Raw genomic sequence first — 27,728 nt, 5'->3', positions numbered from 1 at the left:
AACCACACAACTTCCCAGCTCTCCTCTCCCTGGGAGATCGCTACACTGACACAATCTATGTTAAGCACTATTGTGCTGGTAAATCACTTTCAATTAAATTGTTCTCTCCAATACATGTTGACCATTTAAGAAAAGTAAGTGCATTATTAACACAGTAAAATGTATTGATGTGTAATCTGACTTCAGTAGTCCCCTTGAGTCTGCACGAAGAGTACAGAATCTTCCTACGCCATGCCTACATTAATGGGTTACACAACCGTGATTGCCAAGATAAAATAACTTGTTCCTATTTGATGTTCAGTTTTAAAATGTGCAGATTGTATTTCAAGGAGTGAAAGGTTTCACAAGCAAAGCAACAGATTGCACAACAAGTAAGGCGACAGGAGGGTGTAATATAAAGTCTGTCTTCTACTTTAAATTCTATTTACTACTTATCGATGTATGATAACCATCAGTTACGGCCCTAAACCGTTGCCTGATGCAATTCCTTCCCCATTCTTTTTACCTGAGGCATCCCCGAGCATGAGATCCGTCTCCCAGGGTGGCACATATCTTGCTAAGCACCCTTGTCCCATGCAGTCCTTCCTCTGCCTGCCACAGATCCAGCAGATAATTACAAATCACACCAACTATTACCAATTGCAACGATGATGGTAGCTGACGATTATCAAAGGACTGCGACGCTGGACTCTGCATGAGTTATGCTCGCTAGACTCCTGCAAAAGATGACACTAAACCCTCGCCTATGCTGCTACCTCTGGGACCGGGGGTGGCAGTGCCGGTGGGATACAGCGAGCTGGTGTTCTCGAGTGGCGTCGGCAGGGTGGCACCGGGAACACCGGGACACCGTCCGCTGCACTACAGATCCCAGAGTGCAGCGCGCCCGCGCCCCGCCCCCGCCAGCGCTCGGGCCGCGCGGAGCCTGCCGGGACTTGTAGTCTGCAGAGGCGGGCGGGCGGGGGCTCTTACCGGCGCGGCTCCCGCCTGCCGGCCCGGGGCCAGCCGCGCTCCCCGGATCCGCCGAGCCGGTGAGGCGGGCACATCCCGCGGCGCCGGGCGCTGCCTCCCTCAGGGCTCCCCGCCCAGCAGCCGGCGGGGCAGAGCACCATGCTGGAGTCCATCTGTGTCACCGGTGAGTAGCGGGAGCGGGGGCGGCGCGGTCCCCGCCGCGCCCGGGGCAGCCGGCGGGCCGCCAGCTCTTCCCTGGCGAGCGGGGAAGCGGCGCTCGGGCGGCGCCGCGGGTGTCCGTGGGGTGTCACCTGGAGGCTGGGGACGGGGGAAGGGGCTCCACACCTGCCTGGCTCCAGGAGCAGGAGCCCCCCGGTGAATAGGGAGTGAGCGTGTCACCCGCGGGCCCTGCCCCTGCCCCGGGACACCGGGGAGTGCGGAGGTGACAGCCGCTCCGCTGGAGCGATGGACAGACCATGCAAGGAAGAACGCCAATAGAGCTATTGCTGATTATATCTGGGGTTTTACACGCTTTGGCTCTACCCTTTGCTGTGTTCTCAGAGAAGTTAACAAATCCTTATGGTATGTGTGTATAAAAACACATATTATGACTATATAACGATAATATAGCCGGGTATGTGGTGCCACACAGAACTGCTGTCTTCTGTGCTTTGTACATGGGGAACGCAAGAAAACCTACAATACAGTTACTGCTTGAAAACAGATGTTTTCCTTGTGTAAATTAGACATCCTTTCATGTGTCATTACTTCAGCTGCTCAAGCCAATGTTACTTTTCTATGGGGAAATCTATCTACAAGAAATCTGCTGGAGGTGTCTTAGTGTGCCCTCATTCAATACCCTTGCAATCGTAACTAAGATCTCTTACAGCTACTCTTTCTCTGCATAATTGATGTGCTGTTCCATCTGTGCATGGATATGACTAGAGTGTTACTTCTGATAATGGGAACAGAAATAAAGTTCATGGGATCGATCAGAGCACCCCTGGAGATGTACAGTGGCCACTGCAATCTTAAAGGATGAGATTTTTGAAAAATAGTTATTTTGAGTCCATATTCCTCCATCAAATATTCCTTACTGCACCTGTGCTGCAGTAGAACGAGCCAAAGACCTGCTTGGATGAGAGTTTCATCCTGTGCAGGTCTGCCTATAAATCAGTGTTCTGTGATTATATCCTGAGTTTATTACATCACTGGGAGTTTGTTGCTTGATTTCATTAGAGCCAAGTCTTCACTTTTATTGATTATTACTGTGCCCATGTAATTTAATTTGAAGGGCCCAAATTTGGAGTCAGTTACATAATACTGTATTTCAATATAGAAGTAAATATGCAGGAAACTGCTTGCAAGACAGTCCATACCATTTTTTATTTATCTCTCTTTTTTTTTTTTTTAAGGTATAAAGAGTACATCTCAAATAGCACTGTCATTTTAAAGAAGAAAATCCAAACTGCCAATCAGCTCTAAAAATGCAGAGTTACTTACAAATACTGGCAGCTAATGAATCAGATATGCAAGTTGGCTGATAGCTGAAACCTGTCTTTGGTTTTGAAGCTCAGAATTAAAAGCTGGATGACAGATAACACCTTCACAGGAGGAAAGTAAACAATAGATGGATTTTTTGGGGGGAAAAAAAAGAGGCTTAGGTTAAATGTAAAAGTTCCTAAGATCATACAGGCTCCAGGTAATAACTATGATGCTTGTGAAAATAAAAAGTAACTCAATGTCAGTGTTTTTTCAGAAACTCATTTCCTAATTCTACTGTTAAACCATGTTCAGTCATTGTAGACAGAGCTTCCAGTGCATTCTAGTTCAAGATTCCTGACAGCTTCTGGTCAAAAGTGGAGGGTTTTTAAACTTTAAAGATGTTTCCAGTGGTGAGGAAATAGCATATAGGATTGTGGTGAGATTCTGTTACGCCACAAATACCAGCCTGTAGTGTTTGAGAGGAAATAGAGCATTACAGGTTCATATACAACACTTTATGATGCCTGGTTTTTTTCAGAATATTCTCTCTATAGCCCTCTGCACACAAACTATACAGTCTAGAGCCCATAAACTACAGGGTGGTGTGAATCTATTAAAGTTGTCTAAATATTTGAAATAAACATTTCTTTATAATGTAATTGTACCTTTGCACAGTGTGTCAGAGGAAGAATCTAACTTGTCACATCAGTGTAGTTCCTTCGCATCTCACAGTTTCAAACTTAACTATTGCTTGTAGACAGATCACATACATTATTTGCATTCCTACAAATTTGAAAATTCAAGTCAGCCTTGAAATGATTATTGATTTTGAGCAAAAAGAAACTCAGCCATATTCTAACGTGGTAATGGTAATCTGAAAAACAAAAGTAGTGGCTCAGACCATTACATCGCTAGGATAGGAGGAAATGCTCCATGAACATGTTTGCTAAGCACCTTAGTCACACTTGCAGTTTGGACAGGATTTGTTCATGGTGCATATATAACCTGAGTGACAGCTGCTCGAAAACTGCAGGAGCTCTCTGCTATTTTAGAGCAAGGCTAGCCAGACAGAGATATCCGTGCCCACAAATACCTGTCGTTAACCTTGTTCCACCTATGGAACAAGTATTTAAGAGGCTGCTTGGATAGTAGCTGTTCTGTAGCCTAGAAAAAGGTATTATTATTTATACAACACTCTACAAAGGTCAGAAAAATGCTTACATTGGGGTTTTACCACACATATTAACTTCTTAGCTCAATCCGTCAGTTTCTAAAGGATAGAGACCAATAATATAACATAGCTCCTGAATATAACATAAAATCTAACATTTTTTTTCTAGCAAATAACCTCTGACAAGATTGGGCAGTGTCTGCAGTGATGCAAAGTTCAAAGCTAGTGGCCGGGATGCAATTTATATGTAGAAAGTTTTTCATTAGTGCAGAATCGTCATGAAATTTGTTGTTCCCATGTATTCTCTGTTAGCACTCATGGGCTCCATCCCTTTTTCAGTACTGCTGCAACACTGGAATAGCTACCTTGTATATAAATGGAAGTTACAGATAAAACTCTTTTTGCAAAATCAAGCCTGTGGTATTTTGAGTTGCTCTGCATGACACATAGTAAACTTGTATCTGCAGGATGGAGTAAGTCCAGTACTGCCAGTTCCAACTGATGTCTTGGCAATGATGGGATTTTGGCTAGGGCACAACCTGCTGTCTTGTGAGAGTCTTTAAAGTCACAGGGGTATCCCAGCTTATGGGACAGCAAACGCTGAACACCATGGTGCTAAAGAGGGGTGGAGCTCTACTCTGACCCAAAACAGACCAAGTTGCATTAACAGGAGGGTTTTCTGTTCTTTGTACCCTACTTATGACAAAATGGGGACAGGCAGCCCTTCTGTCCCCTCCTTGCTTATCACTTGCACTCCAAATGTGGCAGATTGTTGCATGTAATATTTCACCTATGTCTATAGGGCCATGTTTTTATTAATGTGTGGTTGCAGAAAGGAACAAGATATAAATAAATGGAAACAAACATGATGAAGAATCTTTTAGGAAGAGACTATACTAGATTTGTTGTGGGGTGGGTTTCTTTTTTTGGTTTTTTTTTTTTTTAATTGCTGAAGGACTTGTGGCTTTGTGACTGTCGAGTGGTTGGAAGTGAGAACAATGAAAAGAATCCTTGTACATAAATTACACGACGGAGGTTCCAAAGGTAACTGGAGCCCCGAGCATATGTTCTTTGACAGTTTTCTACTTCAAAAACAGAAATAAGTCAGGAAATTCAGACTTGTACTTCTCAGAACACATGTAGCACATGCGGATGAAATACAAAAGATAATACCTATGGGATCTGTAGAATGATATCTGTATCTGGGTATGCAGGGTAGCATCACACCATAGCATGGTGGTTTTCAATTTGCCTTTTTCATATCTTTTAGAAGTAATCTCCAGTCATCCGTCCAATGGTATCCAGAATTTAAAAGCTGGAAATCACTGCTAAGCAATCCATGCAATTAATCTGGGTTGATAATCCATTCCAACCAGCTACTTTATAGCAGCACAGTATCTCAGTACTTTTTGAAATACTGAAGCAGGTTTTTGGGAGGCAGGCTGTGCAATGAATTTGTTTGATATTCAGAATACTAGACCTCTTTTTCAATCATCAGGCATTGCTACTCATTGGAAAGTCTTGGATATAGTAAGACAAGTTTCCTAGAAGACTATATTCTTAGTTTGGTTGATGCTGCCTGATTTACAAATGAGTTTAAAATATGTTATAGCTTAAACAAATGTACTAGAGAAAGAATTTTAAATTTGGTGCTTTGCAACATGATTTTGACATAGTCTCAAATGTTAATTCCTAACTTATTTGGTAAGGATGTTCAGAAGACCTATACAAAATTTTAGAACAGTAGTTAGATACTTCTGTGAAAACTGCTTTGTTGTCTATTATAATATTTCAAATATGTTGGATTACCTGTTGATTCTAGGTTTCCAGCACAAACAGGCATGGAACAGTATCCTTTAGTCAGAATAAAATTAAGAACAGCCACACTTAGTTTGGCAGCTGAAAAATCACTTTGCTACGAGATTGCGCTTATAAAGTAACTACAGATTGGGAACAACTATTTTTGATATCAGCCATGTGCATGTGAAACCTGCCAGTGCATGTTCAGCACTCAACCACCATTTGTGACACTTCCAGGAGAATTTTGGTTTACGGCATTCAGCGATTGTCTACATATAAAAGCATTTATTACTGGCCAACTGTACCTCTTAGCTGTAACAGCTTGCTGTCATGAGTTTTTGGTATTAGATTGACACAGGCATTGGGGGAGGGAGGGAATGGGTGGTTTAAGGTCATTTTGAGCTGTTTCCTTGAATTAAATTTCTGGATTTTTTTTTCTATTTATCACTTCTTAGATACATGTGTGATATTAGTTCAAATTGTTCCATTACAGCAGCAATTAAAGGCTTCTAAATTCTTTGAGGTTTTTAACAGCTGGTTAGTAGAGAAGGTGAAATGTTAATGCCTCTAGTTGCATGTTATTTCTCTGTCTTATTTTAAGAAGTAGCTGTGTAATTTCCAGCTCCAATTTTGTCTACCTAGGCAAAGTCACATGCTTGGAAATTTACTATGTGTTCAGCCATTCTGGAAACCTTATTTTTCACTTACCCTACTTAAAAGAAACAATTCTCATACAGTAATAGTTGATACTGGTCTAAAGTCAATCTCAAATATTTGCCTAGGAATATGAGAGTGGTCATCCTATTCTGGTCATCCTATTCTGGTGTCCAACCAATGCATCTCTTTTATATATTTAGTTTGATGTTGTACTCCTAGTGATGGGGAGCTGTGGCTTCCCACCGTGACAGCTCATGGGAAAGCAAGATAAGCCATGCAGGCAGGTTGTCACATATGTGATGGGAATGATCTGACAGAATTTGAACAGGAATGCCAAAGAGCACATTCCTGTGCCAAGCATAGAAAGGGAATTCACAAACTTAACCTGGAAGAAAACTGAGTTTGCATAGGATACACATGCTTTAGTGAATGGTTACTTTAATGAAAGGAAAATCTAATGCTTCTACCTCTCTTCTTTCCAGTGGAGAAAACACCCAGGCTGTAGATCACCCATCATATGTTCATGCAAATAGGACCTCTGGGCTTTAGTTTTTTAGGACAGGATGTTCGTGAGAACTGAGGAACACAGGTTGATATGGAACTGACAGAAGTCCAAAAGCATGAAATACGTTGTCATGGTGTTTATGTTGGGAGCAAAACCATTTTTTATTGTGAAAATAAAGCTGAAATTAAGCCACTCGATTTTTTTTCCACCTTGGAGGCATTTAATGATCTCTTGCTACTGTTACATTCAGAGTATAATTACTGTATGTAAAGTAATTACAGCTCAGCTACGTATAACTGTGCAATGAAGCTCAAATCCCTATTGTGGCTTTAATCATGCTTCAGCCACATCTCCTCTTCTGTGAATCCTTTTATTTTCGGCACAGAAGTAGGAAACATTTCTCTGTGGCACAGTTTATTTGTACCTGTAGTTTCAGCTCACTTGATGTTCTAGGAGGAGCTGGTTGTCGAGGGGAGGGGATGGTTAGAACCAGTGAAGCGAGGTCACTGTTCTCCAACAAGCCAGCACAACTGTTAAATTCAGTTTTAATCCTCAGTGACTTTTCTGTGCAGCTGCTCTGCACCAGGGACCAGTCTCCCCTGAAGGCTATGCCCGTGGTCAGAGCAAGAAAGGAGTGTTCACTCATTAAAGAAATTTTATTTGCTTCTTGCACTTAGTTTGGTTTACAGTGTTTCTTCTCAAGTGTGTTTTTTTGTTTGGTTTTGGGTTTTTTTTTTAAAGCCAGCTGTTACTGTAGAACAACTTTGATTAGGTGAAATACTCACTATTGTCTTAAGGCTTTTCAGGAGTGTAACTAGCTGATCTCTCTCACCTCTTACAGTATAGCTTATTGACTGCATTAAGACTGAACATGTGAAACTCAAGTCTTTTAAATGTATATTACTATCCACATGCTATTGTAAATTGTTCACAGTGGCTGGCCCTTTCCAATGTTTTCACCCTTTTCTGAGAGTAAATTCCTTGAATCTGATTTTACAGACGAGATCACACCAGGCTGCTTGTATGGCAGCACAGATCCCTGTGGGACTTCACTGTAAACACTGCTCACATGCTCCTATACAGCTTCCTATTTTTTAAATTATTCTTTATCCTTACAGAAAGCCTTCCTTGCATGATAAAGATCAATCGGCTCAAAACTATACATTTGTTACTGTAGCAGTAAATGTTCATGAAGTTCTGCAGTCTTTTTTTAAACAACTAAATTCTTAGCTGCTGGCAGTGTAGTTGTGCATGGAGATGCAAGCATAAAATACTTGTTTAGCTGGATCTTATAAATTCCAGTCTAATTGTTCAAAAGCGACATACACACTGAGTTCTCCCCTATGCCTAGAAGTCAGGATTAATGTGATGTGACTGCAGTTAAGACATTTTATGTTTCCTTTATATTGCAGTTTTGAGTCCTTAAGATTAGCATCACTGTGTGAAAATCAAGTTTGTCCTCATTTTTAAATCTTTTCTCCCCTAAATGCAGAAAAACTTCACTGGCCTAAGACAGAGCTTTCTAGGAAATCAGTCCTGAGCCTGGAAGTACATAAGCTGAACATTAATAATGAAAACACCCTCCAGCATCCACCTTCTGGGATCCTTAAGGACATTTTCACAACCGGAACCAGCAGCTACAACGTGCTATTGCAGAGCAAGGAGGAGAAGAAGCACCACGCTCAGAAGCAGTCCGCCGCCCACCACAAGAAGCGCAGGAGGAGCCCCAAGCGCTCGCCGGGCTCCCGGGGCAGCGAGCACCGCCGGGCCAAGGCTCCGCCGCCGGGCGGGCGCTGCTGCAGCCGCCGCCCGCCGCCGCTCCCGGGCCCCGCCGGCGCCCCGCCCGCCGCCGCCAGGCACAGAAAACACCCCAACCTCGCCAAGCCAAAGCAACCCCAGTCCTCCAAAAGCCACGCCAAGGAAGGCGACGCCGCTGGCCAAAAGCTCTGCCTGCTGACTGCCATCAAGCCGTCCAATGTGGAGAAGGAGAAGGTGAAGTTTTTCGGCTCGGATTTCACGTACAATCCTCAGTTTGAGTATGAAAACCCTGCTCTGCCCAATGTGTTAGCTAAGCACAGCCACGCGTCTGACAGATTTCTCAAGCAGGTATTGTTACTTTTATTCCCCTCCGTTTCCAATTATTATTTCTTCCTACACTTACGTGGCGTTTGGCTTTGTTTGTAGCAAGTAATTTCTCCTTACATCTCCCCTGCTGTTGGAAAAGTGCATCAAAGATGAGAATGCACTGGTAGAACTGAAATAAAATCTTTTTTCATTAAAAAAATTAAAACCTTTCTAAAATTTAGAGGATTTTAAAGGATAAAGGCACAGTTCATTCTAAGTGGTTTTATATGAAACATTATTTAAAGCAGGGAAGTATTTTAGGCTATGAAGGAAAAATACAGTGCCTAAACAGAGAAATAAGACAGCATAGAAATCCTGCCAATCCTCTTGGTGACACACGGATTGGGAGGGGATAGCAATTATTTGAGGTCATCATTATTGGATAAGCATGTTGATGTTCCTTGTTTTAATCAACTTTGAAAGGGTATTCAAATATGCATTAGACTCAATCAAGCAGCAGCCAAATTCCATTAGAGAGAGGTAAATTTTAAGAGGACAATTTTGGTTTTTCAAAACATGCAGCCACACTGGTAACATAGCTACAGATGTACCCATTCTGTGTAACTGCCTTGGCTTCCCACCTGAGGTACAAAAAACCCTGAACAACAAATGCCTTGCTTTCAACTTTGACCTAAGTGACAAAACCCAGTGCTTATCTGTACAGTAGCAGAAGCACTTCTGCTATTTTTAAAAAATTTAGGAGCTTTTTTATTTTAAAATAATTTAGATCTTTTTTAAGTCTGACAAGCTTTTCTGAGCAGAGACTCTTATGTTTTCAAGTGATACTTTAACTTGAGAAGACATCCTGCCATCCCATGAGTTTCACTTCTTTGTTATATAAATATTTAATTTAAAACTAAAATTCCTCGTGGAAAAAATACATGAATTAGAAGGACTGGGGATTGTAAGAACTGATCCCTGACTTATAACAAACTGATTTTTTTTTTTCTTTTTCTAAATCCAAGAAAGCACAAAAGTGTTATTACCCATTACGTCATTGTATTGATAGTTTCCATTTTCACATTGGAAATATCTGTATATTTTAACAACTGGGTATCTGGGTTTTCATTAAAAATTTATTTTCTTTATGAGAAAAGGGAACAGCTGTTCTATTCTTAAATTCTACTTCCGTACTTCCAAACAATGAACTAAATCGTAATGACACAAAATAAAACTGCTCCTTGTCTAGAGCTTTTTAGTAGTTTTTCCTTTGATATTTTTTTTTTTGAGCAATATTAGCAACATAGGGGACAGCAAACCAACAACTACTGATTTGACAAACTGAATTTAATATACAAACTATCCCTTTTTGTGTGGGCAAGCAGAGCCTTAAAAGTCCTTTCATACATGATGATTTTCTAGACCAAGCCTGTCTTTGGTTTATACTTTTTGTAACAAAAAACCCTAAGGCTGAATACTGAATATTTTAATGATGAATGATTCCTCAATATTATTCTGATTTGTTACTGTACCTTTTTCCCTAACCATAAAAAGTATAAGAAAATACAGGTTCTGTAACAACTTTATAAAATGCAGTAAAGTACTTAATATTCGAGGAAGTATGATACATCTGACAATTAACAAGGAAGATGTAAATTTATTCACAAGACTTTGCTTGAGTCACTAGAAAAACATGAATGCAGAGTTCAGCTCCTAAAAATACCAGACAAAAATACCTTGCAGTTAAAAATGCCCAAACCAGCAGCTTTAACACAGCTCCAAGCCCAGCAGGTGTCACTCTCTCTCCTTTATCTACAACTAACTTTAGAGGTTTTCATCTCCACGCAAATTTGAATTTAATTTCATGCAAATTTACTATCCAGAAAAAGCTGCATTAATCAAAATTTTAATCAGCAAGTATTGTAGGAGTTCTTGCTTTTCCTCATTGCTATTTTTTTTTCCATGCAGATTTTACTTGTCAGAAGAAACTCGTAGGTATCTTACAAGAATTTAAGTTCAGAAAGGATGACTTCAGTCGCAAAATAAATGTACACACAGTATCAAGAGCTGGGTCTGCAGTAAAAACCAACTGTGCAAACCCCTTTTTGCTACAAGAAGGTTCAATTCAGTTTTTCAAAAACTGCAAAGTTGTGTTGCAGTTTTTTTGACACATATTTGCCTTCCATTTATTGCTCCACTTTATTTTAGAAAGCCTTGGGAACTCTGAACAGAGTTATTGCTGGGGTTTTTTTTCTACAAAAGGTGCTCATGACAACTTACACTTGCTTGCTCTTTTATGAGTAAAAAGCTGTAAACTCTTACTGACTAAGCCCCCCATTTTTATAGGGGGCTTTTAGGATACTTAATTGAAATGAGCTCAAAATCTGACATGTTAGAATTTTAGGGAATTTTTCAGTCATGTAAAAAAAATCTTTTTACTCACAGCTGTGCATAGCCTGCCACGACATTGAAACAGATTGTGTTTTCTTATTGCCCTTTCTGCATTTGTGCATGTCTATAAAATTGGTTAATATAGCATTGCTGAAATATATCTGGAAGACAAATCACACTCTGCCCCATTTAATTTTTTTTTTTTTTGAAGGCAAAGAGCAGTGGAGATTTGCAAACCATTAACCTAGCAATGCTGCAGTGGGGAACACACAGGCTTGTGAGCTCCCACTTTACCCCATGCCTCTACTTAAATCAAAGCTTTTAAACCTTGGGCACAGCCCAACACTTTTTATTGATTGACTTTTCACAGACAGAAAAAACATTTTTTAATTATTAATGCATTTGAAAAATGCCAGTTTTAGTGTCTGTCTTCTCATACTGTGTTCTGTTTGTTTCTCTCTTCCTACTTTAGAATATTTTCTTTATAATAAGGTTTTTTTTCATGAGTGACACAATAGAGTGCCTTTAGGGAAGTAAAATGGAGAATAGAAAATAGCATGCAAACTTGCACTCTTCACATTGACTAACATATCTGAAAGTACAGAAGTTAATTCTCTTACCACTGTGTTTCAAGGTCAGCAGCTCTGCTTTAAAAGTTTTCTGGCTCAAACTACTTATACCTCATGGTGAAGTTATCTTAGCACTCAAAGTGTTTGTTATTTTTGCTCAGATGCTAGGGGTGGCAATATTTGCTTAGAAATAATTGTTCCCAGTGTTTGCAGAGCAGATGAACTTAGTGGTTGCAATTTGCTCAACCAAAATAAGCAAGTTGCAATTTTGGCTAACCTGTTTCTTTGAATTGTGCAAGAAAGAAAAAATTCTATTTCTATATACATTAAAAAAAACAAAAACGTCCAACCATCTTATCAAATGAGTGATCCCCCCACAAAAGAGTTATGCATCCTCTTCTCTTGTGATCATAAGAATATAGCAGTTTTGAGTTCGTAAATAAACCAGTTATACCACATTGCAAGTGTTTGTGTGACATTTTTAAGGTGATAATGAAAGCAGTCTACAGTTAGGAAATTTATCAGATGTTGGGAAAAATTTAGGTGGAGCTGGAAGGCTAAACAACATGGCATTAAATTCTGAGTAATCCTTTGCTATGTCCAAGTGATGTCACATTTTAGGCATGTAGGAGATTCAAGAGCATGACACTGTCTGTAGAAAGCACTCAATTGTAAAACACTTCATTCTCCTCTAGTAACAAATTCCCTTGTTAACAAAGATTTATAGATTAGGTGTCCTAATACATAACACAAAGCACATCAGGCCATCCAAGTGGCACAGGTTCTCAGGTTCTGACACAAACATCTCCCCCTAGAAGAGACTATTAGATCACTTCTGGTGATACCACAGTAGGAAGATAGCTTTACTTCTGAACACAGTCTTATGCAAAAACCTAGTGAGTATTAGCTTCAAATTCTTTGCAAAGTAATTAAAAAGTTTTTAATTTAAAATATTTCTACCAGCTCTAAATTACTTTAATGTGAGCTTTATATCACTAAGAACAAGCATACAAAAAAAAAAAAAAAAAAGAAGCCCCTATAAACACTGAATAAAACACAAAATACTACAGCCTGAATGGACTGACCTCAAAAACCTACACTTACCTTCCTCTCTCCATTCCTCTTGACCCAGCCACCATTTTATGGCTGTTGATTAGACTAACAAGCTCAGCCTGGTACTGTTAGCAGTATGATGCACCTTGGAAGCTTTTTCCCCCCCCAGCAGATAAGTTATGCAGGAAGAATGCATAATGGTCTTTGTCTACCTTGTCTGTCTTGTAAGTCTCAGCAGAGACTGCAGCCCCTTTGCATCAGAGCTGCTTCTGAATGTAGGATGAGCTGGCTCAAACAGGGGGCTGACTCCTAGATCACTGAGCCCCTTCTCTCACTTGCTTGTCTCACACTACTCATAAGAAATCTTATCAGTACATATTTCTACAATAACTCTCGACCCCTGATCTGTGTTGCTGAACCTGGGTGACTTGGGAGTCACAGACCAACCTGGCTGTAAATAATTTGCTTTAAAAAGCCATCACCACCATAACCTAAACGAGTCAATTAAACAGCCTTGCCTTGCTCGTTAGTGCTTCCGTGTCATTACTTTCTTGAGCATCAGTAGAGCTGGCTGTGCAAGGGGGCTTGTCGTGGGGCTGCTGATTCTTTTGGCATTGTTTGGTAGTAATCAGAGGGATAAGCAGACATTTTAAGTAATATTGAAAAGAACGGGAATTCTTACTCCTAACCAGTAACCTGGTATATCCACATAGTTATTTTCCTCCATTTTTTTAACTTGTTGCTGAACTTGTTTACAGTTTGGCCTTAGGAACTGCAGCAGTACCAATGTTCTGGTGGCCACAGGCTTGAAAATAAGCTCAAAGGTGGATGCTGCAGTAGGCAGCAGCTGGCATGCTGGTCTGGATTTCCCCTTTCTGAGCATGTTCTTGCAATACCTGATTGAGTCATCTCACCTTGGAGGCAGGTGCAGAATCTCAAATTAAAGGCTTGGTGTTGTAGTCAGTGTCTGGAAACCAAACATTTCCCAAACCTTTTACCCTCAGGAACCAGCCCCAATGGGAATGGTTGTGGGAAGAAGTGTCCAAACCAGGAACATCACTGGGGATGGGGCTCATCTCAGTGTCAGGGCCATCTGCCACTCCCCAGAGATTTGTGTGCAATGTGTCTGTGTGTGATGGCTCTCCTTGTTGTTTCCGTGCTTCAGAGCCACACCTGCCCTCTTGGAAAGAATTTTTGGGACTTTTTTCTGTTTCACTTAAAACAGAGTCAAGGGAGAAGGTGATAGGGGTGAGCACCCTTCTTAGTAATGTCTGAATATCTGTTCAGCAATGAGGAGGCTTAAGTTTAATGACTTTCTCAGTATGGAGGAGTCCAAACTTGCAGCACCTATCTGGTTGTGAATGGAATGCCAGGGTGTGGGTTACCCAGTATGGAACATCAGTTTCCCCTTGAAGCCGTGAACTCTATCAGGTTGAGGTAGGAGAGTTTGGAGTGGGTCTGTGCTTCTTCAGGAGCACCTGTGTCTGAAAGACTGCTGTCTGTATTGTGCTGTTGATTCAAGTGTCTCACAGCATTGAGGAAAGTCCTCAACACCCCAGGAAGGTGTCTGCAGGCAGGAGGAGCTAGAACTTAGGTCTCCTGGCTCCCAAAATCATGCTGCCTCCTGTAGCATGGAGATCTCAGCTCCAGGGAGTTTGCAGACAGCCAGGCAGGAGGTTTGATGTGTTCAGTGCTCATTTTCTCACTGTTGTGATGAGGTGGTTTTGGAAAATGCCTGCCCTCCAGCTAAGGTCAGAGAGTCATCTGGGATTTCATTTCAAACGAACTTAGGCATACTAAAATTTAAGTGGGTACTTAGTGTTTAGGTTTACAGATTGAACTGAAATTTAATCTCAACAAGTTGTGAAGACACATTTCATGCTAGAAGATTGATTTAGAGATGACTTCTTCCAGAGTGAAAAAATAAAGTTAATTAATTGTTCATAGAAACCCAATATACTAAACAACTAGTAGGTGACATAAATGTCTTAAGGATCTGGCACCTGGCAAAGGAGACTGAAGAACTGTTACCATGAATTGTTCAGGCTGCTGGCTGAGAATAAACAAAAATCCTTGGAAAAAAGGGTGGGAATATTTAGGTTGTTTCTTTAACTGAGGATTTTGTATAAGACAGGCAAATGCTTCAGCATGTACAGACACTGAAAACATTATAAAACAGACAATGTTTTTAGAAGTTAAAATTCATAGGTAATTTTTTAAAAAGGAAAAAAAAATTGTTTGGAAAAATATACAAGACAAATAAATACTGAACATTAGGTGCAATATTTCTTTGGCATTCAGGTAAGTGACATTTCCCTCATCAAAGAGCTATTAGAATTTAAGAATATGTCTAGCTGTCATTTATGGGTTTCAGTAGCAATTACTCAGGGTTGCTTAGTTTCAACATGAAAAACATGAGAGAAGGATTATTGGTAGCTGTGAGAGATAAAAAATGAATCCAATTTTTGTGGAAAATCAGTCAATCTGCCAATGTCAGAATTACATCACTGGAGACAAACATGTTCATAAAGTCTATAATGTAAAAAGAGATTCAGTCTGCAGGATTTTCACCTTTATTGTTAGTGGTATTTTCTTAGCAAGAGCATTAATTTTTTAAGGTAGTGCCAGGAGCTTCTTTTGTCAAGTCTATGACAAAAAGCTATTCCCTGTAGCTGGACTGTTGCTGGGATAGAAGTTATTCCATACCATATTTTCTTTTAAGGATGTGGAATGACATGCTGGAAAGCAGATAACTGGGGATGAGCATTTCAAACCCCACAAATAAAATCTTCAGGATTCATAGTTCAGATCATGGTTATGGGCATCGTGCTAAGCCTCGCACCTACAAGAGACTTTTTCTAGGAGCAATTCATAGGGGAATTGTTGATACCACTTTATTTATCTCGTGAAATAGGCCTTCATTTTGGGGGGTTATGTTAGAAGTACTGTAGTTTCAATGAAAAGTTTATTTGAAAGTTCTGTAAATAAAAGTTCCTAGTCTCTCTCCTTTGTCACACAGACACCCATGGTACAAGGGATTTCATTCTAAGGAGACATTTTTGGTAAAAGTATTATTGTTAAAATTATAGTTACACATCTGTTTAGTCATGGTTCAGTGTTCCTAAATTAGCAAATGCCAAAAAATGAAGTGAGATGACAGTAATAGTTGATCTTTTTCAAATTCTTCAGAAAAACATAAAAAGAAACATGCTGTCAAACTGCAAATGTCCTGGAGAGCTGTTACGTCTGTTTTACAAGGCAGTTGCACAACATTGCCAAAATTAAAGAGAAAACTGGTATTATTTCACTAGACTGATAATCATCTAATCATCACGCTGATGTATGTGGGTCTAAGATGAGTTGATCAGAATCTTTTTTCAGTACTTTGGCATTAATGTACATCTGAAGACGGTGTAAGTTCATTGCAGGACATGTCAGCATGTATTAAAGGAGTACAGCCTGTTAGTGAGGTAAGAAAAGAAGGATTTTAAACTAAGGAAAAAAGAGAGATTGAGAGGAAGGAAGAGAAAGAATACAAGTGTCAGTCTGACATGGGGATCTTACTGCACTGATATTTGCTATGCTTTTTCATTTTATAGTCCATTAATATTATGAAGCGGACATTGCAGAAATATGGAAGCTATGAAAAATTTGAACAGGCCACTGGAGGCAGCTTGCTGACCAAAAGTCGCATCTGGAATCACGTCAGGAAGTACATGGTGAAAGAAGGCTGTCTTGGTGAGGTAAGTCCTGCACTGGATCAGGAAAGAAACACTTAGGTAGACCTTAGACATTACACATGGATAGACCCAAGAGACCATCTGGGAGGCCTTTCTTCCATAATTACAAGAATATTCCTTACATCATACTTTTCTCATGGCTAAGCCCAGTCTAATGTTTGAACAATTGAAACGACACAAATTCATTGTGAAGGCTTCAGTCATCTCTCTGAGCCTGTTTCCTGATTCATATATGCTCGTTCATATATTCTCTTCTTTTGGGAGTGCCCAAGAACGACACCCTTCCTTCCCTCCTTTTTTCAGCTACTCGGAGACCAGCACATTTCCATTTATTCATCAGTTCTGCCATCTGTTCTCCTGTATCAAATTATTTACACCAAAGGAAAGAGTTAAGAAAAGGCCAAGAAAAATAAGCAGCAGCCCAAGAGAGTGATTTATAAGAAGCAACACAAATGAAAGTGACATAAGTGAATAAAAATGCCTGAAAGAGCTTGTCAAGTTGGTTTGAGTGCTGTTTTTTTCCTGTCTTTACCCATCTAATTTTTTATAGCCCTGTGAAAAAAACTTATTTTCTATATTCAGAATTTTAGAAGACCAGTTTGATGAAGTTATATGAAATTGAATGTATAAAAAAGGGATTAATCCAAATGAAATCACCAGATGACAAAGACTTGAATGAGATCACTAGCAGTGAGCAAGAGTCTGGAATCTTGAGACAAAAATTAATTTCCCAGAAACTAGGTTTAATTGGTAAACATAATATTATTAGGAGAAACTGGTAAACTCATCACACATTTTTGTGAGACTATGATTTGACACTGATAACCAGACTTAACCTGTGTTTCTAAGAGTTGGATTAATAAACTACAGTTTAGAGCAAGTGGGAGAAATTTGTATGTTTTGTCTTTTCCTGTGCTTTTATCTCCCTCTTCATTTTTGGCTTGGTTTGACTTCATGACAGCTGGATCCTACATCCTCATCCAGCCACCCATGTTCTTCTTAATGAAATGCTCCACTTTTTCTGTGAAAATCGGGTTAATTCATCATGCTTAGGATGGTCTAAAATATGAAAATTCTCCAACTGAAGAGGTATTAATAAAGCTAACTGGAACCTGTCCTTTAGATCTAAATGCTTTGGGATTTACCTATTTTTCCTGTCTCTAAAATGCAACTTTTATGGAACTGACCATTTGCTGTTGAACTTGAAGGTGAATGGTGAGTTTTGAGTACAGGGAAGTGTTGTATTCATGCCTTTGATCCCTGGGTCCTTTTTTTTTTTTTTGGATACTAAAAAAGTAATCTTTCTTTAAAGTAGTCTCCCTTGTACTCTTCTGAGTGGTAGTGTTTCTTTCAGGCTTTACATGAAGAGGGAAAGGTGCTTAATCTTCAATAAAGGGTTTCACTTTTCCCTCTCAGTCACTTGTTTAAAAAGGCTTTTTGAAGTCAAATAAGAAAATATATCAATATGCATTAATTTCCTTCTCTGCCAGTTTTTGTTTGGATTACCAGTTTTCCAAGAGAGAACAGGAAAGCAAGAACTATTTTGCTGTATAGAACAAAACAATACCAACATTTCAATATTTCAAGTCTGCGTCATGTAACAGGAAAAAAAGTACACAGTACTTCCCCCTCTCATTCAAGGGGCTTTAGAATTGCAACTGAAATTATTTCAGACAGCTAATTACGTAGATACCTAGTTAATTTACGTCTCCTTATCTAGTGTTTTTTAGTTCTCAGTAATAATAACTTAATAAAGATAATTCAACACAGTTAAAAACCTGGAATTTTCTCTAATTTATTGTGCATGCAATTGCTCCCTGCCCTCTGAGTCTACTCAGTGTTACCATATTAAATTTTCCAGTCTTGTGTTGGTCTATCTTCACCCTCACTCACCCCATAAAGTCTGAGGTTCTGTCAGTAGCACAGGTGAGTAGGACACACTCATTCAGAAGGCTCTCTCAGGTGACTGCTGATCGCAAGACAGAGCTGGGGAGGACAAGGGACCAAAGAGAAATGAAATAATGGAAGGGCCAGAGGAAAAAGCAGGAACAGGAGCGAGAAGAGAGCTCTTTCAGTTCTACCTGAACTCTCTCCTCTTCAGATTGTGGTCCATCTCACGGAGGACCTGCTGTCCCGAGCCTCCATGACCGTGGTGAACGGCCGCCCCACTCTCACCATCAATGTCTCCACCGCGCGGGAGCACTGGCTGGAGGGGATGCTGAGACACGAAATTGGTATGAGCATGACATCCCTTCTGCAGGCAGAGGGGAGTACTTGCATGCATTCTTACTTGTGGCACACTGATGGGCCAGGCACTGGACAGATACAGAAAGAGGGAGCTTCCCTATCCGAAGAACTGCAGCATGCAGTAAAAGGATTCCTTGGGTTCATGGACATTAGCACTTTAGGTCAGATCCAGAACAAGCTTTTGAAGTAAACCTACCAGCTAGTCCCACTTACAACACGGAGGTTGCCATGCCAAAGGAATCTTGGAGTGTGCAAAGAGTAATCCTTTCAGATGATGCTAGCCCAGAGGCTCTGCTCCAGGGCATACCTTCTGTGCTGTCACTGCTCAGGGATGTTTTGCTCACGAGAGCAATTTTTTTTAAGCTACTTTGGAGTTAAAAAAAAAAGAGGGGAAACAAAAATAGTGTGACCGTTCAACCTTGGCTCCAGCCATGTCCCTTTACAAACCTGCTCCTGTCACGCTGCACTGCTCGTAAATGTAGGCATGCTTTAGCTATGAAGAATTTACCCAGTAATCCTTAAACTGGTATAAAATTGCTGTGGTTTTGCATTAAACAAGGTTGGCCCAGCCCTGTGGAAAATTTCTACAAATTTTTCAGTGCATCTGTTTCAACGAAGTACATAAAATATGGATAAACTTGGCTAGTGTCTGAATATCAACTGAAGAATAAGCGTTGCAATTGCCTAGAACCACTGTTACTCATTTTTAAGTCACATAGCATCTTCCAAGGCTGCAGTGGTGCTGTTTAATCACCTTCAGGAGGCAACACTTCTCCCTTTTACATTAATTTTTCTTTCTGCTGTTCCTTACGATGCCTAGCCTATGTCAGAGACAATTCAGCTTGTAAGACTTCTGAAAATTCATTTTCACAGATTTAGAAAGTCAAGTCCTCCTGATAGTTGCATTCCTTAAGCATTTGCAGGAATTTCACTTTTCACTTGCAGTCATCAGGTGAATATTTGCATGGTGTATGTATCTCTGACAAAATTCTCTGTGGTAGACAAGGCTGAAGTCATTGCTTTTCCCAGTGCACAGAGTTCTGAAATGGGTATCTCCTTATATATTTTATAAATTTTTGTTAGTCATTGTGTGCTACTGTTCTAAGTGCCACATTCCTTTTATTTTTATTTTTCAGGAACTCATTACTTTCGGGGGTTTAACAACAACAGCCAGCCTTGGTGCAACCGTAATGGACGCAGAAAGCACGGGTTAAAACCAATCAACCCTACAGAAGAGGGGCTAGCGAGCATTCACAGCGTCCTGTTCCGCAAAGACCCTTTTCTTTGGAGAGCTGCCCTGCTCTACTACACAGTGTACCAGGCCAGCCAAATGTCCTTCAGCCAGCTTTTCCAGGACGTGGGGAAATTTGTCAAGGACCCCAATACCAGGTGGGATTACTGCGTACGAGCCAAGAGAGGGTGGACTGACACTTCACAGCCAGGTGAGTGCCCTCGTTGTGTTCTCTTGTTTTGTACTTCAGGGAGGTTTTCAGAACATGCACAGAGCTCTTAATCATGTCACACAGTAAAACCTTTGCAAAAGGGAGAAATCAAACTCCACGCTTTCTGGAATGGGGTCTTAGGAATTTTGCTATGGAGAGCAAGGCTGAAAATGCTCATGAGTGAGACCTTCGAGCTGAATCAGTAAAGGGTTTTTGTGTTTTTTGTTTGTTTGGTTGGTTTTGGTTTTGGTTTTGTTTTTGTGGAAGTGGAACGTAAATGCAAAACTTTGATAAAATTCATACTCACAGTTTGACCTGCTTTCTACAGATGTTGTGTTGCCTGTGCTAATCCACAGGCCCTATTTTCTATGTTTGATTTCTTTTTCTGGCGAGTGGGTTTTGCCTTCTAGCTACTTTTGTGGACAGGTTTTCAAAATCAGGGATATAAATATCTAGTTTTTTAAAAATAAAATTGTTCTGCTCGTAATGGCTTCTGAGAACTTGCCTTGACCAGACACTGACAGAGTGCAATGTGTCTCCATTCCTTTCAGGCTGTTTCAATAAGGACCAGGTATACTTGGACGGCATCCTCCGAATCCTGAGATACAGGGAGTCGATTGATTTCCATCTTCTGACAGCCCTTGGAAAGGTGACTGAACTCATATCCCAAGGGTACAGTTTTATCATTTCAGCAAGCCTGCCTGTTATGAGCTATGAGTCATGGTGCTTTTACTTTGATCTAGAATTCTCTGCACTGTACAGCACCTTCAGTTACACTGTGCAAGTTGCAAGCATTTTGAGGTCCTAAACATTTCTACCAGCTTGTCCTCATTCTTCACTTATCAGATTAAGATTTTATGGTCATATTTCTCTGCCTTTCCTCCCTTCATGGGGTACTACCTGACTTGCAGTACAACAGACTGCCTTGGCCAAACAAGACAGGTACTAGATGAGGCAGTGGTCCTAGCAGAAAACAAAATGAGTCATTTGACATTAATGCACCCCTCTTCCACCACAGAGTATTCAGTCTCAAAATTCTTTCACTGATGGCAAGTGTTTCTCAAAAATGAGGGGTTTCTTTACCCAGAATAATGGCATTTCTACATTCACAGAATGTGAATGCATTTTAGGTTCATTCTGTCATGGCTTGTTTGTTCTCAAATCATCCTAAGAAGTGCAGAAATTTTGTCACACTTCCTGAACCAAATCCTTGGGTTGCTAAGCTTTCACAGTTCATTAAGCAGGGTTCATACTCACATAAACAGGGAGTCAAATTGACTTGAGCTTGAAATTAGACCTGGTATACCAACATTTCTGCCTACTTAGCAATCAATGGGTGATAAAGGGACAGGGCATATTATGACAGAGAGTTTTGGTCCACATTTGAGTTTTCCTTTTACTGTCAGAAACATCCTTATTGATAAGCAATAGCTATTTAGGTAACTGAACCAAGTTAGGAAGCTTTGAAAATAAAATCACACTGTGAAATAAGTCTGCAACTCTCTGAAATTTCCTTTTGCTTTAAGCCTGCTTAACTCCACACAGCTTCTGCCTGCTAAACCACTGAACACAGTTGCTTTACTTCAGGAAGTCTGCAGGTTGTGAGGCCACTTGAAAATCACACTAAGTCAATCCTCACAAAATTACAGATTTCACTATCATCCACATTGCATGTCACCCACATTAAGGGTCTACAAGCAATTTATTTCTAGCAGTATGATAATTTATAAGTGCTTGACTTTGCAACTTTTAAAATGAAGGGGTCTTAAAACGTATTCTGAATGGTTTTGCTTCAGACAGCTGCAGTCAAGCTGGAAATTTGTGTGTCAGAGCAATGTCTGCTGTCAGCATCACAGATTAGTTGAGGTCTGCGGAGATCTCTCCACATCATCTAGTCCAACTTCCATGCTTAAGCAGTGTCAGCTACAGCAGTTTGCCCTGGACCATGTCCAGTTGGGCTTTGAATATCTCCACTGATGGTGACTCCACAACCCCTGGGTGGCCTGTGCCAGTGTTTTTCCACCCTCATTGTACAAAAGTGTTTTTGGTTCAGATGGAATTTTGCACATTTTACACTGCCTCTTGCCCTGCCAGTGTGTGCTATTGAGAAGAGCCCCATTCCCATGTTCATACACACTGACAATTCCCGTGAGTTTGCTTTTCTCCAGGCTGAACAGTTCCAGCTCTCTCAGCCTGTCCTCACAGGAGAGATGCTCCAGTGCCTTCATCATCTTAGTGACCCTTCACTGGGCCTGCTCCAATAGCTCTAAATCTTCTCATGAAAAAGAGAAGTATAAAACTTGCACTGGGATCTGGCCTAGTGGTTTATCACCACTTTAAATGGGGGATTTATTTGCTTTTTTAGGATGGAATGGGAGAATCAGGTTGTTCTAAAGGGAGTATTGAGCTTGGCTGGCACATTTTCCAGGTCCTGCCTTCCTGGTGCTTATGACATTACTGAGAGTGTAGAAGAGTGTGGTGTGGATACATGCAAGCTGTTCAACATACCTAGAAGTGACTAAGGAAAACACTTGAAACCTGAGAAAAGGTGCTTCTTAAAAGGAACAGCTTTAAAACTTTGCAGGAAAGAATCAAATACAGGAAACACTGCAAAATATTCATGTGGTAATCGCATGCAAATATTGCTGAAGAGAAATGGAATGCAGATATTGGGTGCACTTGAGTGTAGCAAAACTACCAGAGTTTGGAAAAGTAAAAGCAACAAAATGTCACCTACTGTTGTGTTTCCCAAGAAACATGTGAGCTCATTATGAAGAGCATAAGAAACCCTGTTTTAGCCTCAATCTTTTTTATCTAGTGCAATGACTAATGACATGTGGTAAGGAAGACAGCCTGTTTCCACCATAGGATGGGATTATGTTTTTGATCTCCTCAGGATGTCAACTTAACTGCAAGGGATGGGAAAATGCATCCCATTCAAACCATATCTCAAATTATAGATACATGTTTCTTGTTTGCAGCAGTAACATAAACCTCTGAACATAAATGTGAGGGAGGAAGGATCCTTTTTCTTTCTTTTGGCAGGAAAAGAGGTAGAATTTAATTGCATATGGTGCTGCATCTCCAGACTGAGAAGAGATGGTAGAGTTTTGTAGAGCTCCTCTGTATCTACTTCTAAGTAAGTTAATTAGGTGTAATGCCACACAATCTTCAAACAGCGGTACCTTAGTGCCTTGAATAAGCCTGGGCACGGGTGTCTGTTCCTTTTCTTAATTGGGTGCATCTTGTCCTTTCAACTAGAAAAGCACACTTGTGTATGCAGATGCAAATTGATTCTCTTTGTGGACTTTGTTCCAATTATCATCACTGAGATACTCATCTGTCTCTATGGATCAGGTGTAGCAATCTGGATTACACTGTCCTGTCTTCCCAGAAAGCCCCTCCGTGCCCCTTGTAGTTGGTGAATCCTTCATGCGCACTTTAATCGCTGCTGAGTAGAAACCATCACCTGCCAAGAGCCAGGCTGCTTCCAGGGAAAACAGACTGCAGGGCTCAGCTCCTTAGAGGAAACACAGGGCAAAAAGGTTGTAAGGAGCAGGCTCCCCTCAAGCCACCTGGCACAAACCTCCTGTGAAGAAATAGGAAGCGCCAGTTAGAAAGCACAGCGAGGCTGGTGGGCTTTGCCAGTGCATATGCTGCTGTCTGCAGGGTGCCCAGAACACACAGCTTGGAGACAAAGTGACAACCACACAAATTTCATCACACTGGACAGCTGCCCGAGGAGTCCTGCTCTGTGCTTCCATGGCAGCTTGTGTCCAGCCAAAGTATTCATCCTTTCTGGACTATCATTCACAGCATCGTGAGCTCCTGTGATTAGAAGTCCTAGCTTTTAGAATCATAAGACTATGAAGATAGAAATATCCAGGTCCTGTAATAGCTGCAAAGTGAGAGTTCAGCACCAATACCCAGAAGATTCTGATTCCATGAGGCAAACCCAGTCTCCACTCTGCTATTGAATGGGGAAAACAAAAAAACTCAAACTGGAATGCTTAGGTGTTGTTCATGCTTAATTAGTTACTAGAGGTGCATTTTAATTTAGTTGTGCAAAAGCACATTTACTAGTGAAAATGAAACAGCAGAGTTCAGGTCAGCTGGCACCATGCATTTCCCAAACTGTTTCCTGTGCCATGCCTGTCCTGCCCTCCCTTTCTAGTTCTTTAGTCTTTTGCACAGTGTTTATTCCATTCTCTTGTAAATCTTTCTGCCTTGTTGAAAAGATGTTCCAGGACTCACATGTGCTCCATCCTTTCCCTCTCTGTTCCTGCAGCTGCTGTAGATGATTCTCATTCACATTCCTACAAGTCTGTTTACTGACTGAATCAAAAGCAGAATCAGAAATTATGAAAGCATTTGCTAAATTTACGCTTCTTTTGCATCTTCCACTGAAGCACACAGTTGCTCATGTTTTCAAACGGTTCTCCAGGATTTTAAATTCCCCTGCTCTGAAATATTTTCTCATTTACAGGAGAGAATTTATAGCAGCAGCAGAGAAGCAGTGGGACTGTACTGCTAAACTGACCCATGTCCTTCCTTACAGATCTCCTATGAGGATGTGGATCGCCTGAAAGGATTAGCTGTGATTGAGAACATGAGGGTGCCACACTTTTTGCAAGACCACACCCGGTACATGGAACACTTGAAAAAGATCATGGAAGTCAATGAGCTTACTGATGAGGAGCTCCAGGATCTCATAAATTAACAGTATTAGACCTCCATTCACTTACTGTGTGAGGATGTAAAACTGGACTTCCCAGAGCCTGCAAAAAAGGACTTAAGAGGGATGGGAGGGAAGAGTGGCCAGAATATGTGGAATTCAGAAAAAGCCCCTTTATGTCCTTTTGCATTGTGATTGTATACTGATTATTTTTTAAAGGGATTGTGCATTTTTGTAAAATTTGACTTAGAAATTCCTCTGCAGTGATCTCTCCAATCATCTACTCTGTTTTGTATGCTTGGTATAGTGGTCAGTGCTGTCTCTTATAATATATTACCTTTTCCCACCCAGACTTAGAGGTGGAGGAAAGGAGACAGAGGAGAAATCACCCCCTTAGTTCACTTTTGTTTGCCTTATCTTTGGTCATAGCTGTCATGGTTCATAGCAATAGAACTGCTGTAGATTACGCTGCATTGCTGTCTGCATAACTTTCCCATTTAGCAATCATTGCAATGAAAACAGAAAGTTTAAAAACAGTGCACAGAAGCAGGTCTTTGTGCCACAAGGTTGAAGTCTGTAACATTACAAAAAGTTTCAGGTTTTTTTTTTAGTTGAGAGGATTAGTGTTTTAAAAAAAAGAGGGAAAAGGTAGGTAGTGCTGTTTTAATGATTGTAAGTGGGTAGCAAAGCTTTCCCCTTCATTCCCTCAAAAAGTTACACAGTTCTACATCTTATATATGTGTATAGTACATGTTTCAGGAAGCTGAATTCTGGGAAGGGCCGCCCTCCTTTAAAGACAAGTATAACATGTCTAGGAAATTCAGCACAGCATCATTTTGGAAGGAGGATCGAGCAAAACTGTGATTTCATGACCTATGGTTCTAAATAAATTCAGGAACACAGGGCCACAATCCAGCCCAGCAGGCAACACTCACTTCCTTGTTGGGTCACCTGAGCCTACAGAGGATCAGGTCACATTTCTGAGCAGTACCCCCAGATTACAGCAAGCTTGAGCTTGCAGAGCTCGCTTCAGAAGCAAGATGTGACTGGGGGAGAGAAGATGACTCCCAAGTGCCCTATTCCTGTGTTCCAACAGAAGTGCTGCACCACCCTGAAGCAACCTTACCTCTGTTCTAACTGCTGGTGCTATATCCAGGACCAAGGAAAGAAAGCTCCTTACAGCAGAGAGCTTTCTCTAGTCACATGATGAATAACTTAGATGATGCAGGAGGACTTACTACATAAACTACATTTTCTGATTGTGGTGTATTATGGAATTGGTGAGGCAAAGTATATAAGTATTCTGACAAAGGATTTTGTTTTAGTAGACAGAATTTTACAAGGGAAGAAACTAGTGGGAGCCTTGGACAGGGCTTCTGCCCTTTCTTACCCAGCTGCTTTTGCCCACTGGTAACAGGTCTGGCACATGATAAGGTGAGTAGATGGAGCCAAGGTTTCCTCCATGCTACATTTGCACGCACCTGAGCCGCAGTAGCAATTACCACAGCCCTCCCCTCTTATCCTGTTCTTTAATGTAACAAATGCAATAACTCTCCCACCTTGTTTTACACCCAGGACATTACAGTAAAATCTTGAGAACGTATTTTCTGATTCATAGGAAAATCTGTGAGGAAAAGTTGACAGTTGGCTAAGAGGCCTGAGGTTTATGAGTAATCCCATAAAAGCAGCTGTCTTTCAGATACTATTGCAGGTTGGTTGCAGTGGCTGAAAATGTGTTCAACAAGCATAAATTTACTAAATTTAGTTATTTTCAAGGCAGCAACTGAGAACTGCTTGCAGCAGCCTTAATTTTGTTGTTGTCAGTATTGTTCAGGAGCTGAGAGCCATTCAGCCTCTGTATGCTGTTTTCTCTCCTCCTTCAGGCTGTCTACTTTGATCACTGGTGACTTCACCTGCCCAGCTTTGTTTTAGAGCTGTGCAGAGCAGAAAAGGTGTTGCAGCAGCCTGACAGGAGCCATTTGCAGTCAGTTCCTCACATGTGCTCCAGGTTTTGGCTCCTTTGCCAGAAACAGCAAGAAAGCCACACATGACTGAAGGCAAGCCAAGGATTACAGTCAAAAGCTGCCTTTGGAGTAAACTGGGCAGAGATCACTTGAGCTACACCGTGGAAAAATCTGACTCACTTTGCTGACCCTGGGGTATGCAAAAGGGACAGTCCTTTAAGAAAAACAATTCTGAACTGATTTTATTCTGACTGGAAAGATCCCTGCCTTTCTCCCATGACTTCTGCATAAGCAAAATGGTTCCCTCCTCCCCCAGTAGTAGCATCTTATAATCTAAGAGCACGTGCATAATGTGTCCTCAAAAGCAGGACGCTGTGCTAGTCACAATTTCACCACAAAATGTCATGCCTGCAAGCCTGACTCTTTTACCACTCTGTAGCCCTAAACACTACTACAGGCCTTTTTGCTTTACTTGAAGACCTGCATCACCTTTTTTGCAAAGCAGTAGGTGCCATTAAACTTCCATTCTTCATTATTCTAGAAAGAGATTTGCCTGGTGCAAAGTCTGGAGTCTGGAAGTGGTTAGCATCAATATGTAGCAATAGGCGAAGCTGTCAGCTTCTGTTTTTGGCATCAGATGTGTCATTCCTCCTTTGTAAAACTGTTTCAAATTTTGAAGTGTAGATTTTGTAAATTTTCCTGAATTTTTGTTGTTCACTGTGAAGAGGCTGGTTACTGAGTTGTGATACTGAAGTTCTGTGATTGAGTGTGTGGACAGCAGTGGTGAGCAGCAGTGAGCTCACGTCACTGCAGTTTCATGGTGTCAGTGATGTGTTGGCAGCCTTTCCTGGCTGTCTGGCATGATTGCTTTGTTGTGTATCTGTGTCTTGCTATGTTATTCCTATACAGAAACCTGTTTGGCATTGGAAAAGCCTCCCCGTTTCACCAGACCAATTTTGAAAGGCGTTTTATACAACTTTTACAAATAAAGACAAAATAATGACGGAGATGAGAGTA

The 27,728-nt window shown here is 40.8% G+C and overlaps 1 protein-coding gene across 1 annotated transcript; it reads left to right on the top strand.

Annotated features, from left to right (window-relative positions):
* Positions 1-971: 971 nt before the first annotated feature.
* Positions 972-27,728, top strand: KIAA0895 (KIAA0895 ortholog). Its single transcript, XM_015652110.3, has 7 exons — positions 972-1,132; positions 8,059-8,672; positions 16,243-16,386; positions 18,485-18,617; positions 19,767-20,072; positions 20,624-20,721; positions 24,631-27,728. The coding sequence occupies exons 1-7, from the start codon at positions 1,108-1,110 to the stop codon at positions 24,790-24,792; spliced, it is 1,482 nt and encodes a 493-aa protein (XP_015507596.1). The 5' UTR covers positions 972-1,107; the 3' UTR covers positions 24,793-27,728.

Source organism: Parus major, chromosome 2, assembly GCF_001522545.3.
Source record: "Parus major isolate Abel chromosome 2, Parus_major1.1, whole genome shotgun sequence".
Classification (NCBI taxonomy): domain Eukaryota; kingdom Metazoa; phylum Chordata; class Aves; order Passeriformes; family Paridae; genus Parus; species Parus major.
The sequence above is the reverse complement of the archived record's forward strand: the minus strand, read 5'-3'. Positions and strand labels throughout refer to the sequence as shown.